At 32.5% G+C, this 13,418-nt stretch overlaps 1 protein-coding gene across 1 annotated transcript; it reads right to left on the bottom strand.

The window, feature by feature from the left end:
- Window positions 1-360: 360 nt before the first annotated feature.
- Window positions 361-3,830, bottom strand: LOC129284649 (methionine gamma-lyase-like). The gene is made up of 3 exons (XM_054920179.1): window positions 3,696-3,830; window positions 1,635-2,440; window positions 361-1,080 (listed from the first exon to the last, which is right to left on the bottom strand). The coding sequence occupies exons 2-3, from the start codon at window positions 2,431-2,433 to the stop codon at window positions 503-505; spliced, it is 1,377 nt and encodes a 458-aa protein (XP_054776154.1). The 5' UTR covers window positions 2,434-2,440; window positions 3,696-3,830; the 3' UTR covers window positions 361-502.
- Window positions 3,831-13,418: the final 9,588 nt, after the last annotated feature.

The following is a 13,418-nucleotide window of genomic DNA, read 5'->3' as shown; positions in this document are numbered from 1 at the left end:
ATCAACTTCTTAAATTGTGACGTACATTTTTCTTTTCCTTATATATATAGAACGGAGGGTGTAGTATCTTGAGGCCACCAGACGCACTTGAAAAGCCGTCTCTCTAAATGAATATAGCGTCTCAATAAAGGATATCTCTGAGATGCCCACAGAATCAGAACAACAAAGCTTCCCAATACGTTTTTTTCAATCATATAGCAAGTTTTTTCCCCTGTGATTGGTTTTTGCATTTTTGTTTTTTAAAAAGTATCCGTTTTAAAATTTGTGCTCTGTTTTTTCCCGAAAAACAGAACAGAGACAAATTCAATTCAGTGGACAAAATAACGCCCCAGCCCCCATCACAATATGCAAATGGAAAACTAGACAAGTTTAGAGACATTAGATAAACTCGGTAAGTTCATAGCCAAACTCCAGAAGCAGAGCACAACCACAGTAATTGAGGAACAAGAGAACTATATTTCTACGTACAGAGGATACTGATGAAGAAAATGAAGCAGAGGGTTTAATTCTTGATGGGGAGGCCATATTCATGAAGAAGAGAGAGAGCCTTTTCAAGCTGAGACCATCTCTGCTCCAATGTCCCAACATATCCGACGGACATCCTCACCAGACCCGGCGAGATTCCGGCGAGTTTCTGTTCCTCCGGGCTCAGCTCACTGCTGGTGCTGCTTCCAGAGCACGACATGAGTGTCTCGTAGTAGCCCAAGCTAACGGCCATGAAGCCGAACTGCGCGTGGTTCTGGAGGATGTTCATGAAGCGGTTGGCCCTCTCCTCTGTTTCCATGTCGACGCAGAGCAGGCCGCCATAGCCATAATCCTTGTTGGCCATGGACTTGAGAAGATGATGCTGCGGATGATCTTCGAGGCCTGGGTAGATGACCCTCAAGCCGAGCTTCTTGAGTCTGGTGGCGAAGACGAGTGCTCTGGCGCAGTGCTCCTTCATCCTCAGGCCAAGATGTGGAATTCTTTCAGAGAGCTCAAAAGCCACCTTGGGATTCATGGTTGGTCCCAGAAGCATCAGAGCCCCTTGGTGAACGTCCATCATCGAATTCACCAGCCATGCCGGTCCACATACAGCTCCTGCGCCAATTCCAGACGTTATGATTACTATCACTTAATGTAAGCAATCCTGTTCGCACGGTGGCACTACCTCTTCCCATGAATTCGAATTCAAAACATTGTTAGGAACAGCCTTTCGCTACACATTTCTTTATTATTAGTATATTTGTTTCTCATAATTATTACTTTATTAGTAATTATTACCATTCATTCATTCCTCGTTTATTTTAAAAAAATAAGTCAACCCAAAAAAAGGAACAGATTAACTCTCTAGTCTTCCAGGAAGATCTACGTTGTGTTACTTCCTAATTTTCGTATATATGCTTTGCTAGATAATGTGTATAAATAGAATTGCAGCATAGAAAGGAGAAAAAGAAGCGGCTTCACAACTCATAGGTGAAAAGGATAATAATTATTGTATTGACAAGCACTGAACTATCGGAATAAACTACGGAGGGGCATTGTTGACCCACAAAAACAAAGGCTGCAAATCTGAAAGTGAAAATGGAAGGTGTGGTAAATGGTAATTGGAAGAGAGAGAGATAAGGATGAAGGAGATTGGACATTGGATATACCTGCGATGATGTCGGCCCCACCACTGATGAACTTGGTGATACTATGAACCACCACGTCAGCACCGAGACGAGCCGGTGAAAGCACCACGGGGGCAAATGTGTTGTCCACCACCACTTTCACTCCCTTGTCATGAGCAAACCGGCTGAGCTCAGGTATGTTGGCCACCGTCAGAGTGGGATTCGATATGGCCTCGCAGTACAACACCTTGGTCTTGCCCTCCACGATGGCATTCTCCACCGCGGAAAGGTCACCGATGTCGACAAACGTGGTGGTGATGTTGCAGGCCCTGGGGAGGAAGTGGGTCAACAGGGCGTGGGTTCCGCCGTACAAGGTCCTCGACGCCACTATGTTTCCGCCGCTGCTGCAGAGCTGCAACAGCACCGACGAGATGGCCGACATGCCACTGGCGGTGCAGTAGGCGGCTTCGGTGCCTTCAAGGGCGGCCATCAGACGGCCGAGGTTCAGGACGGTGGGATTAAAGTGACGGCTGTAGATGAAGAAGTCACGATCGGGACCGAGCTCGCCGGCGAACATGCGGCGCATGGTCTCCGGCTCCATGACGGTGAACGTCGCGGAGGCCTCGATGGACATGTTCACGCCGCCGTGCTCTCCGAACTCATGGCGAGCGCTTGCTAATGCGGCGGCAGGGTCCCAATTCCACGGTGGCGGCGCTCCCAAGTTGGATTTCTTTTGGAAGATCGCGTGTTGATCATCCCTGTCCTCCATGACGCCGCTGCCGCGCTTGCTCCCAGCGCCGCCGCCGCCAACCAAAAAGCTTGGGCTTCGGGTCTCTGCCATGGATTTCCTGTGCACAATGATTTCAAATTTAGATTTGAATGGAGAACAGAGGAGTCCCACGGCACGATATATATATTACGGATCATTAATGGCAAAAGGAAAGGGTTATTATAAAGGATGGAAATGGAATTAAAAAAATACAGCTCAAATTTGGTTATAATTTGGTATTCATTGACATTACTAATTGCTCCCTCCCTCGCCTAGACGTAACCATTAACTAGCCATTGTATTAAAATTAAGAACAGGTATTTAAGTCATTAAAATGGTATAAAAATAAAAAATATCACTATTTAAATGCATGCATTTAATTGGCCAAAGAACAAAAGCATGAATTCAATTAATTATCTTTTATATTGTAATTAAAAGTGATTTTTTTAAGAAAAGAGCTTTTTTTTTTTGCCAAAAGAAAACGGCTATTTAATATTTCATAGTTTGATTAAAGTAACTAATGAACGTAATTATTATTTTTTTTTCGAATTCCTACCAAAAAAAAAAGGAAAGCAGTTCTTGAATAACATTAGTTATTTGATATATTTTATTAGCAGATAATTTTTTTTTTCACGGATACTTGTACAAATACTACTTGTATTCTAACTTAGACCTTTTATCGTCTGCATTCGTGACACGTCAATCCCTTCACTCCAACGTGTTAATTTTTTTTTGGAAAATATGGAAAATAAAATTATATTTTTTGTATTGTTGCTCAAAATATCCTCATAACTAGCAATATCCTCCAAAAATTCTTAACATCATTTAAGAGGTTGTATTTTAAAACATGGAATTCATGACAATTAGATTTTTTAAAAAAATAGAGAATGAATTATATCATCTGAAATGCATATTTAAAATTTAGATACTGCCCCTTCCATTTTTATATATAAAGAAAAATAATCATATGAGATGGTTTAAAAAATCAATTAAATATAATAATTGTGTATAGAAATAAAAAAATTAGATTAAAATGCCTTGCATTTAATCAAAACAAAACTGTGTTAATTATTTTTCTTGGATTAAAATTATGAATTTATGAGAAATAATATAGAAAAATTGTGATAATGCTCTTTTTTTTTATAAAAAAGGGAGCTCATTTTATTAACATCAAAAAAATTATTGCGCACACTAATTACGAAAAGCAAAAAGAAAGAACACCTAGGATACAACCTATCAGAAAAGTAGAATCCCAACATACAACCTCTAAAGAAAAAACAAACCAAAAAAGCAATAGCACTTGCCAAAAAAAAAAAGAAACAGTGAACCAATACCTTTACGTGGCCGAGCCTCAAACCCCACCGCTTGAACAGTGCAACCTTTTGGAATCAGTCAAAAGAATCGGTACCAGAGGAGATGGTGCTTCAAGAAGCCGTCCAGCACCTTTGGCTGCAAGCAGATCTGCAGCAGAATTCCCTCGACAACGAAACTGGGAAAAAGAAACGCAAGGAAATGATTCCAACGGGGAACAAATTTCATGCAACAAGTTTACATACTTCCACTCACACCAATCCACAGATCTCAAACTGAGAAGCTTGAAAAGAAGTTCACAATCTGTCTCAATACAAACATGCAGACCTACAAACTTGCCACCCAAACCAAGAGCTTTTTTAAGGGCTAAACATTCGGCCAGAAAGGCTGAATTCACCTTCACCTTCATTGCTAGTCCACCCAAAAAAACTATCTGCGAACAATCCCAATACCTCCAACTTTCTTCTAAGACAAAAAAAACCCCTCATTATGCTTTAAGGGCAAAGCATTCGTAGTAAATACTTATTGAAATATATAATTTTATTTAAAAAAAACAAAACAACAAGTGTATAACAACTTCTCTTATATATAAAAACAGAAAGAGTATCTTGTATATAATTAAAATTCTTAAATTTATATCAATAGGGTTAGGTTTAGTAGAATGAGTTAAAGATTTAAGTTAGGTATAATTGATTATAAAAATAATTAATTAATATATTTAATTTTAATTATAATTGATTAGGTTATAATGCAATCTGTTTGAATACTAAAATTTATTTTAGTTGTACAAATTACCCTAAGGGATATTATTTTTTAAAATTAAATTATTAATAAAGTTATATTTAAATTTTTTAAACTTTATTTTAAAAATAAAATATATTATTTAACAGTAAAATTGAATCAATAAACAACCTCCTATAAATTATTTCAAAACATGATTTTAGCTCAACAATTAATTATCAAATTTTTTTATTGTTTGAATAATTTTTTCAAAAATTAATTATTTAGACCTCAAAATTGATTATAGTGTCAATTCAAACAGGCTATTAATTCCTCGTAACATAATAAATTAATATTTGAATATTTTTGTTAACAGAAATACTCACATTTAGAATTCAATCATATTTTAAATAGGATTAACTCTAATAGAAGAATATTTATTAATAATTAAAAAATCTTGAATTTTTAACAGATTTTCGAAATATAATTTTCATTTCCCCGAAATATAACTCTCCCACGATACAGGCAGACGGAGAATTTAAACTCATTCACGAGAGAACTGTACTTCTTTTACGGTGTTACTTGTCGTGTATTCCAAGAGGTGGACCCCATGACTCAATGAGTAGTAAAGACTAAAGAGACAAACAACATGTGAAAAACTGATGTGGTGGTAGATGCGATATGATATTTTTCCCCCCGTGAGAGATGTGATATGAGTTTGATTTGACTAGATGTTATCCTTCTACGGTGCAGTGCGTTTCCCATGAATTACTTAACCCGTTAATCGCCATCATCGCTCAATTATGAGACGCCATTCTCTCTTTTTCACCTAAAATTTTTTTATTTCTATATACCATTTCCACCCCAAATTATAAAAATAATATTAAAGAGTTTTTATTATTTTAAAATATAAAATAACTTAATAACAACATTTTACTAATAATATTTTTTAATATTATCTTTCAAGCAGATAAAGAGTTGTAATAATGATAGATTTAAAATTATATTAATAATGAATATTTTTAAAAATTTATATTTTCATTTGAAAAAATACAATTATCGATCACTATAATTTAATCAGGTTTTGTTTTTAGTTCTTATAATTTTTTTAATATTTTTAATTTTTATAATTTTAACAAAATTTGTTGATATTTGTTACTCAAATTCTTATAGTTTTAATTTTTTTTATCCCTATAAGTATTGAAAATATTGAAAAAAGTTACAACAACTAACAATAAAATTTAATAAAATTATAGGAACTAATAATTATATTTTTTTTAAAAAAATATTATTGTAAAATGTATTGTTGAGCTTTATGATATGCGAAATATTGTCTTAGATTGTTTTATAATTTAAAACAAACGAAATATGTTACTCTATATTTTCTTGAATATCTTGATTTTTAAAGAAATATTCAAATTAAATAAAGATATTGAACTATAGGGGCTTAGCCCCCTCTTTTCACAAAAAAGAAAAAAATAAAAATATCAAACATAAATTAAATTATTGTTTAACAAGAAAAAGATAATGCCACTTTAAGAAAGAGATTAAAATGTCACTTAATGCTAATTCAAGGGTTAAAGGTGAGGTGATGTGTGATAGGACGTGAGTAGATGTCAATTATCAATGATTGAAAATTTGAAACACATACAATGAATATAGATAAGGATAATTAAAATATAAAATAAAAAGAAGTGAACTACAGACGCAAAAGGAACGACTTAAGCGAGTAGTATACATGGCATTCTTCATGCATGGGACCTAAAACGCCACCTAGCTTATCGCTAGCTAAAAAAATAAAGAAGGAGAAGGAGAAATAGAGAAAAGAAATAAAGAAATTAAAATTTAAATTATTTTATGATTTTTTTAAATCACAGGTAAAAAGAGGATGGGAATCAATGATTTATAACAAATTTAAATATTGTTGTGAATAATATATTTAACATTTTAAAAAATGTTTCAAGTTTTCCCATAAATGAAGAAATTTTATTTATAACTATTTATTAAAATACAAATATTTAAATGAAGAAAAAGTCACAATAAAGACGTGGCTCATATTGATAAGCCATTCAGATTAGAGTGCCACGCCACCTGACGAAAGTCCTTATCTTTTGCATACAGGTTCTCCCTATTCACAGGGATTGAAGAAAACAAGTGATCAAAGAAAGCTAATGCTCAACCCTGGCGTGTCTTTGTGTCTTTTTCGTTAGTATGATAATAAGAGTCAGAGTTGGTCATTTTATTAAAAAAAAACAAAAGGAGTCAGAATAGGTCAAACTCCTAACAAGCAACCTGCGATTTGGCCTAGCATGATTTATTTACAGGGAAAATTACAGTTAAGCTTCTCTTAAAAAAATTAATTACAAATAAAGATGAATAAAAAATAAATTATCATTAAAATATGAATTATGAATTATTTTTTAAAATAAAATTTATTATTGGTTTTTTTTTTATGATTAATTTTTTTAAGAAGGAGTTGGCTGTAATTCTTTCTTACTTATAAGCAAGCTAAACTTGAGGCTTAATAAGAGAACAATATATCTTAACAAGTTAAGCATGAATTTTTAAAGTCAGGCATTTAGGTATACTTATCTAATTTATATATTATATTCAAATTTATATATTTATATATCATATTATATTTAAATAAGTTTTAAGTTTTTAAACCTATTTAAAATTTTAAATATGTAGGCTTTGAAGAAGGCCTACATAAAAAATATAGGCTTTGATAGCTCCATGTTTACTTAAAGACTTCAAGATCTAAATTTCGAAGCACTTTTTTAAAAGCCTGTGTACAAAGTAGACCTTTAAAAAAGTTTCAAGCCAAACTAGGTGATGGGATATAGAATTGAGGAAAATAGTAATCAAGAACCATTTGAGCAAATTTATATCAATTAAATATCAGTTATTGTTAAAGCCCGAATGGACTGTTATTAATATAAAATAAGTTGTTGTTAAAACTCGAATGAACACTTATTGATAAAATATTAATCCAAATCAATAAATATCTATTCAGGTTTTAAGAATAAGTTATCCTTGATTGATATACATTCACTCCAATGGTCCTTGATTACTATTTTTCCGATAATTAAGTAGATTGAGGATTTTTATTTTATTAGAATGATATTAAAATTTGATTTGAATAAATGTAATCTTTTAGTTTATTAGGTTTTTTTTAAAAAATTATTTTAGAATATTTGCATTTATTTATTATGATTTATAGAATATTATGCTTTTAATGGTTTTTTTAGAGTTAGGTTAAGATCTATCAATAGCACCTTAATATATTTGCTTTGTACTTCTTTTGAATGAATAAGAATTGATATTGATTTGCTCCTCTTCTTCTTTTATCTCTATCTTCTTTTTATCTCTATCTCTTTTGTCTCTACTATATTTCTCTATTCTTTTCTTTCTTTTTCACTCTTGTCCTGCATCAATTGGTATCAAAGCCTAATTTTCACCCTACTTCTACTGTTAAACTTTCTCTCTAAAAGATCTTCCTAAAACCATATCCCTTTCATTGCTTATAAAACATGAAATTTTATGTATTCAGCTTATTATCAGAAGTTAGATAATCGCCACATCTACCAATTGAATCTTTAAATCATCGTCATCATTATGTCCCACATCTAAACGTTGTTTGTCTATCAAAAATCATTACTAGATGCGGCTACACATGCCATGACATGCGATCATGGAATCTTTTGTTGGAATCTTATGTTTACATCTTACTTCCCTGTAGCCATAATCAATTTTACTCTCTAAAGGAGAGTTCCTTCAAATGAGGGAGAAATGATGGGATATAAAATTAATTAGATTAAAGATTTTTATTCTAGTAGAATGATCTTAAGATTTGATTTGAATGAATGTAATATTTTATATTACTGGGTTATAATATTTTAAATTACTAGGTTATCTATTAAATTATTTTAGAATATTTGCATTTAATTATTAAGATTTGTAGAATATTGTGCTTTTAATGTTTTTATTTTCAAGGTTAGGTTAGGGTTTGTAAATAGTGCCTTAATATATTTGCTTTGCACGTCTCTTTAAATGAATAACAATTTGCTTCTCCTCTTCTTTTGTCTCTATCCTTTTTCTATATCTACTCTTTGTCTCTATTCTTTTCTCTTCTCTCATTCTGTAACATTTGAAAAAAAAAAATTGACCCCTAATTAGCTAGATAAAAGAGGTTAGTTATGTAAATTAATGTAGTGTGTTACAAAAAGCTAATGGGTGTTTTGGATTATGGTTTTAACTTGAGAATTAAGTTTGAAGCGAAGTCAAACCACTTGAACATAAAAAAAAAGAGACAAACGACTCTGTGTCGTATGCTGCAGTGTGTGTGCAAGATGCTGTGGCGCACAGTGCCATCTAAAGAAGAATATCCTTTTCTATACCACATGTCACGTCACCTATCCCCATGCGGGCATGGCATGTGGACGAAGGGAATGCAAGGAGCTATGTTAGAACTTGGGGTTTGAAATTATTGAGAGTACTTTAAAGCTTCTAAATACTAAAGGTAAGTTTCTTAAACTTGAATCTCTCTTTCTTTTCCATTTTCTTAATATTGAGAGTTAGGCCTTGGTTGAAGAAGATGATTTTTGATCCATAAAGACTAATAGGTCTAGACCCATTAACTTACATAGAGTTAATAGGAGTTATTTAAGCTATTTAAACTTAACATTTATGGTGTTATAAGTTTTGGTGAGTATGGGGTAATAAATACTTGAAAATCCACCATAAACGAGGTAGTTGGGGGAATATAGCTCCATTAATGGCTAATTGAGAATTCAATGAAGTAATGGAGTTAAAAGAAGCTAATAAACACTATGGGTACCTTTGAAATTGGGGAGAATGAATTTTGAGGTTGTTGAAGTATTGAACTAGGTGTTAGAAATTATCCTAAGTAGGACATTAATGATTTATATTGTGATTTAATGTAAAGTGATCACATTTTACACCGTTTAAGCTTTGTGAAAGCTTTGAGAGTTTTGATTGAGGGATAAAACCTTTAATCTCTCAAAAGTTTGAGGTAACCGAGAGAATTTTTTCTTGTACTTTTATATGTCAGTTGATTTATTGAGTTATACTCGATAATTAAAATGTGTAAAATTGAATGAAATGAAAGTGTGGTATGATTTACTTGAAAAACTCACTATTATGATTTTTTTAAAATTCAATGATTATGTGTCAAATAGAGTTCAATGATTAGATGTTTGGAACGTATAGTGAAAGAGTGCTATGATGTCCTACAATGTATTGCTTGCAGAGTTCAACGAATATGTGTATTGCAAAGAGTTCAATGAATGTGTGTATATTGAGGAGTTCAATGATTATGTGTTTTGAGAAGTTTAATGATTATGTGATATGTGAAGTTCTATGATTACGTGTAAATAGAGTTTAATGATTATATGTTTTGGGAAGTTCAACGATTATGTGTAATGTGGAGTTCTATGATTAATTATGAATTGAGAAAATGAAAGTACAATGACGTAAATTGACAGTTAATGTATGAAATGATTGCATGCTATGAAAAATTACATTTTTTATATTGTATGATCCTGAGAGGTAGGAGTTTGCCTTAAAAATCTACACGGTAAGGCTTCCATCAGAGCTTAATAGGTTGCCTAAATTTGTTTAAAATTATTGTCTCACTTGTTTAATAAGGGATTATCCTATTTGTTTAATAAGAAATTCGAACCTAGCTAATTTTGTCACTTGCTCAATGAGCAAGCTAGTCTAGGGAGAATGACACCCCACAATGTGAGAGTTAAGGAAATTGTGAACCATAAGTGAACTAGAAAACCTTGGCTTAGTAGCTTCCCTTGCATAAATGGCTAGGGTAGTCTGAGTGCGTAAACGATCCTAGTGTGTTATAGCCCACTGTTTCGTATTAAAGGCATAAAGATGATATAAAGGAAGTGTGATTACGCATATAATGGAAAAAAGGCACATAATTATCTATATTGTGACCTTAGTGATGAAAATTATGTGAATAGTCTTATATCTATGTGAAATTGTATTATTTAGTCATTATCTCCTAATTATATGCTGCTATGATTTAGAAATGCAAATATATGCTTGAACATGTTAAATTATTTAGTGAATGATAATAATTGCCACTTGCATATAAATTAATTGACATGTGTTAGTATGAGTTAGATGGACATTGATTACTGAATGATTGTACTTACCCTATTATTTTAAATATTACAAGAACTAGCTCATTGGGACATGACTGAGGGAAACAAACCAAGGCTTAGAATTTTATCCTATAACTTGTAGGCCTTATTTATTTTGATTTTTTTATTATGCGTATATTTTAAATGATATTGCCAACTAAGGTTGTCCATATTTTTGGGCTTACTTGTACTAAGAGGTTGTTAAACTATATTATGTATTTTGGGCCCTATGGTATATATGTAATGATTGCAATATCTATTACAGGGCTAAAATATTAGTGCAAGTGAGAAATTAATGAGATTGTAATTATTGTGGAATGATGTGATGAATTATGAACTTAAGGCTCCCCCTTCTGTTTTTGTAATTAAAGGGTTTTGCATTGAAAATGTGTTTTATATGGGTTGTTAGTGATGTTGTAATATCTCACTCCACTAAATGCAATTAACAAATAAAACTCATGGTAATCAAAGGATTAACTCAAAGAGTGATTACCAAGGTTTAGTTAAAAAAATAAGGGATCCCAAGTTTTTTAAATAATAATGAGTTTAAATCAATCAAAATTCTTTATATCAGAGTAAAAATAAATTTCAAAAGCATGAGATACCTTAGAGGAGTGAAAAAATTTAAAGATGGCTAAAAAACAAAACATGTGCTGCGATACAAGGTAATGCACCACAGCTAGTGTATACTGCATCGCAGCATGTTGCTTTCTGTGCCATGTGCCACAGCTTAGGTACCATGCACCATGGCGTGTTACATGAAAATTCAATTGATTCTACTGTCATTTGACAGTAGAATCAATGAACTTCCAACGCGCTCTAATTTTCCGTCCGATGTTCGAATGACGTGATCTAGGAGTCTACAAAAAGCTCTTTATATGAACTAGCTAATGGCATGGGTTTCACTTCCAAAATAAGTTACACTAAAAAGTTGAACACCCAAACACATTTTAACTACTTTTCACAACTTTCACACAAAATTGGTATCCAAAACCCTCAACATGTGCTAAAAGCCTTTTCTAACACTTGGATCAAGTCTATTAGACTCAGGACTACTAGTATAATGCATCACTCACATTGAAATCATAGCATAACACAAATTTTACTCCTCAACTCATTTTTACCTAAAAAAAAGAGGAGGTAAATTAGCATTACTTTATACCTAAAACAATCAACACATGATCAAATGTTTTACACTAGTGTTTTGGCCTTATTAAGAAATATATATCAACATGCACAAAGACTCAAGGCCTAAAAATACAAATCTAAATTTCCGACAATAAAATAGTACAAGTTTGATGGCATGCATCTTAAATTTGGCAAACATATACTATTACACAAAATAAACTAAGCTAGAGGCATACAAAAAGGAATATGTTCATTCCTAACCTCTTTAGCCTTTTTCGTCTCAGCACCAAAGTTAGAGCCTAAAAAAATGTTCAATAAAAGGGGTGAGTTTATCCACTCAATAACCAGGGTAAAACATATCCTATGCAGTTATATATCAATCATAAACCAAGCACATGCATAAAGAACCATATATGTAAAACAAGCTCACATATATCATAACCTGTCATTTATCATTAAATAACTTCTTTATCTCTCGTAAACTAGGTGCATTCTCACCATATTCTCAGATATATGATATGACCTATTATTCATGTGACTTGCCACTACTTAACACATATGACACGTCATATAATTACTTAAGTAATGATTAACCAATCTTATATTCTCTTTATTTTTTTCAGACCAAAATCATGGGCTATAACATTGATTAGGGCTTTATTCGTGTGACTGGATTACCCAAGCTCATCAATCGTGAGGTGTAACCTGATCAAAGATCACAGGACTTACTCTCGAACCATGGCTTCCCCCATTCTCGAATCCTTAAGTGTCTCATGTCTTAGGCTATTCTCCTCATTGAATTAGTGGAGATAACTAAGTTCTAGTCCCTTGACAAATATGGGACAATCCCTCGACAAAATGTGAGACAAGACTATACCCCTATACACCGGAGGGCAACTTAAATACTGTATGAATTTTTCTCTACACCCAATCCTTAGGCGAACTCCCACCACTGATTATACCGTAATCAATACTTACTCATTTTTACATTTTCATTTTCATTTGCTCATTATCACAACAATCATGGGCTCACGACCGTGCGCTATTCAAGTATATATTCTCATCATTTTCTCAATATTATTCTCACTTATCTCAAAATTCACTTCTTATTAACACATAATTACTTCTACACAACATCACATTCATTTTCAAAAAGTATCAACATGTTCATAGTTTAAAAACTCTCTCTTGACTTCACATTTTGCATTTTCAAGCCAAAAATAGCATTACACACATTCAAATTTTCATACACTCATTGAAATGGTTTTACATTTAAAATCAATTCATGCATGTAACATTCACAATTCGCATTTAACAATCAATCAACAATTAATTAACATATAACTACCTAAAGTAGGGTTCTCCCTGTTATCTCAAACTTTTGAGAGGTCAAAAGTTTATCCCTCAATCTACTAGCTTTCAAGCTTGAATTTTCAATCTAATAGGTGACTAAGAGCCAAAACTATAATCAACCAAGTTAAATTTTATTAACATTACCAACTCAAGCATTTAAACCCTCAATCTCCATTTTTAAATTGTTCAACATTCACTCCATAAGAATTTGAGCCTATCCCTTGAGTTTAATAATTACCTTTAGTCCCTAATAACATGAATAAGCCATTAAATTTCATTAACGGCATCATAATCTTCTAACTACCCATAATAAATGAAATTTTTAGAATTAATGGTGCCCAACAATCTAAGACACCAAAA

This window comes from Prosopis cineraria, unplaced genomic scaffold (genome assembly GCF_029017545.1).
Source record: "Prosopis cineraria cultivar Desert tree isolate PC_DT_omini unplaced genomic scaffold, ASM2901754v1 PC10, whole genome shotgun sequence".
NCBI classification, from domain to species: Eukaryota; Viridiplantae; Streptophyta; class Magnoliopsida; order Fabales; family Fabaceae; genus Prosopis; species Prosopis cineraria.
Note: the sequence above shows the minus strand (reverse complement) of the source record. Positions and strands in the feature narration are given on the sequence as shown.

Coding starts and splice junctions, on each gene's coding strand:
- LOC129284649 (XM_054920179.1), bottom strand. CDS start 2,433: ATGGCAGAGACCCGAAGCCCAAGCTTTTTGGTTGGCGGCGGCGGCGCT. Junction 1,081..1,634: donor TGGGGCCGACATCATCGCAG/GTATATCCAATG, acceptor GAATTGGCGCAG/GAGCTGTATGTGGACCGGCA.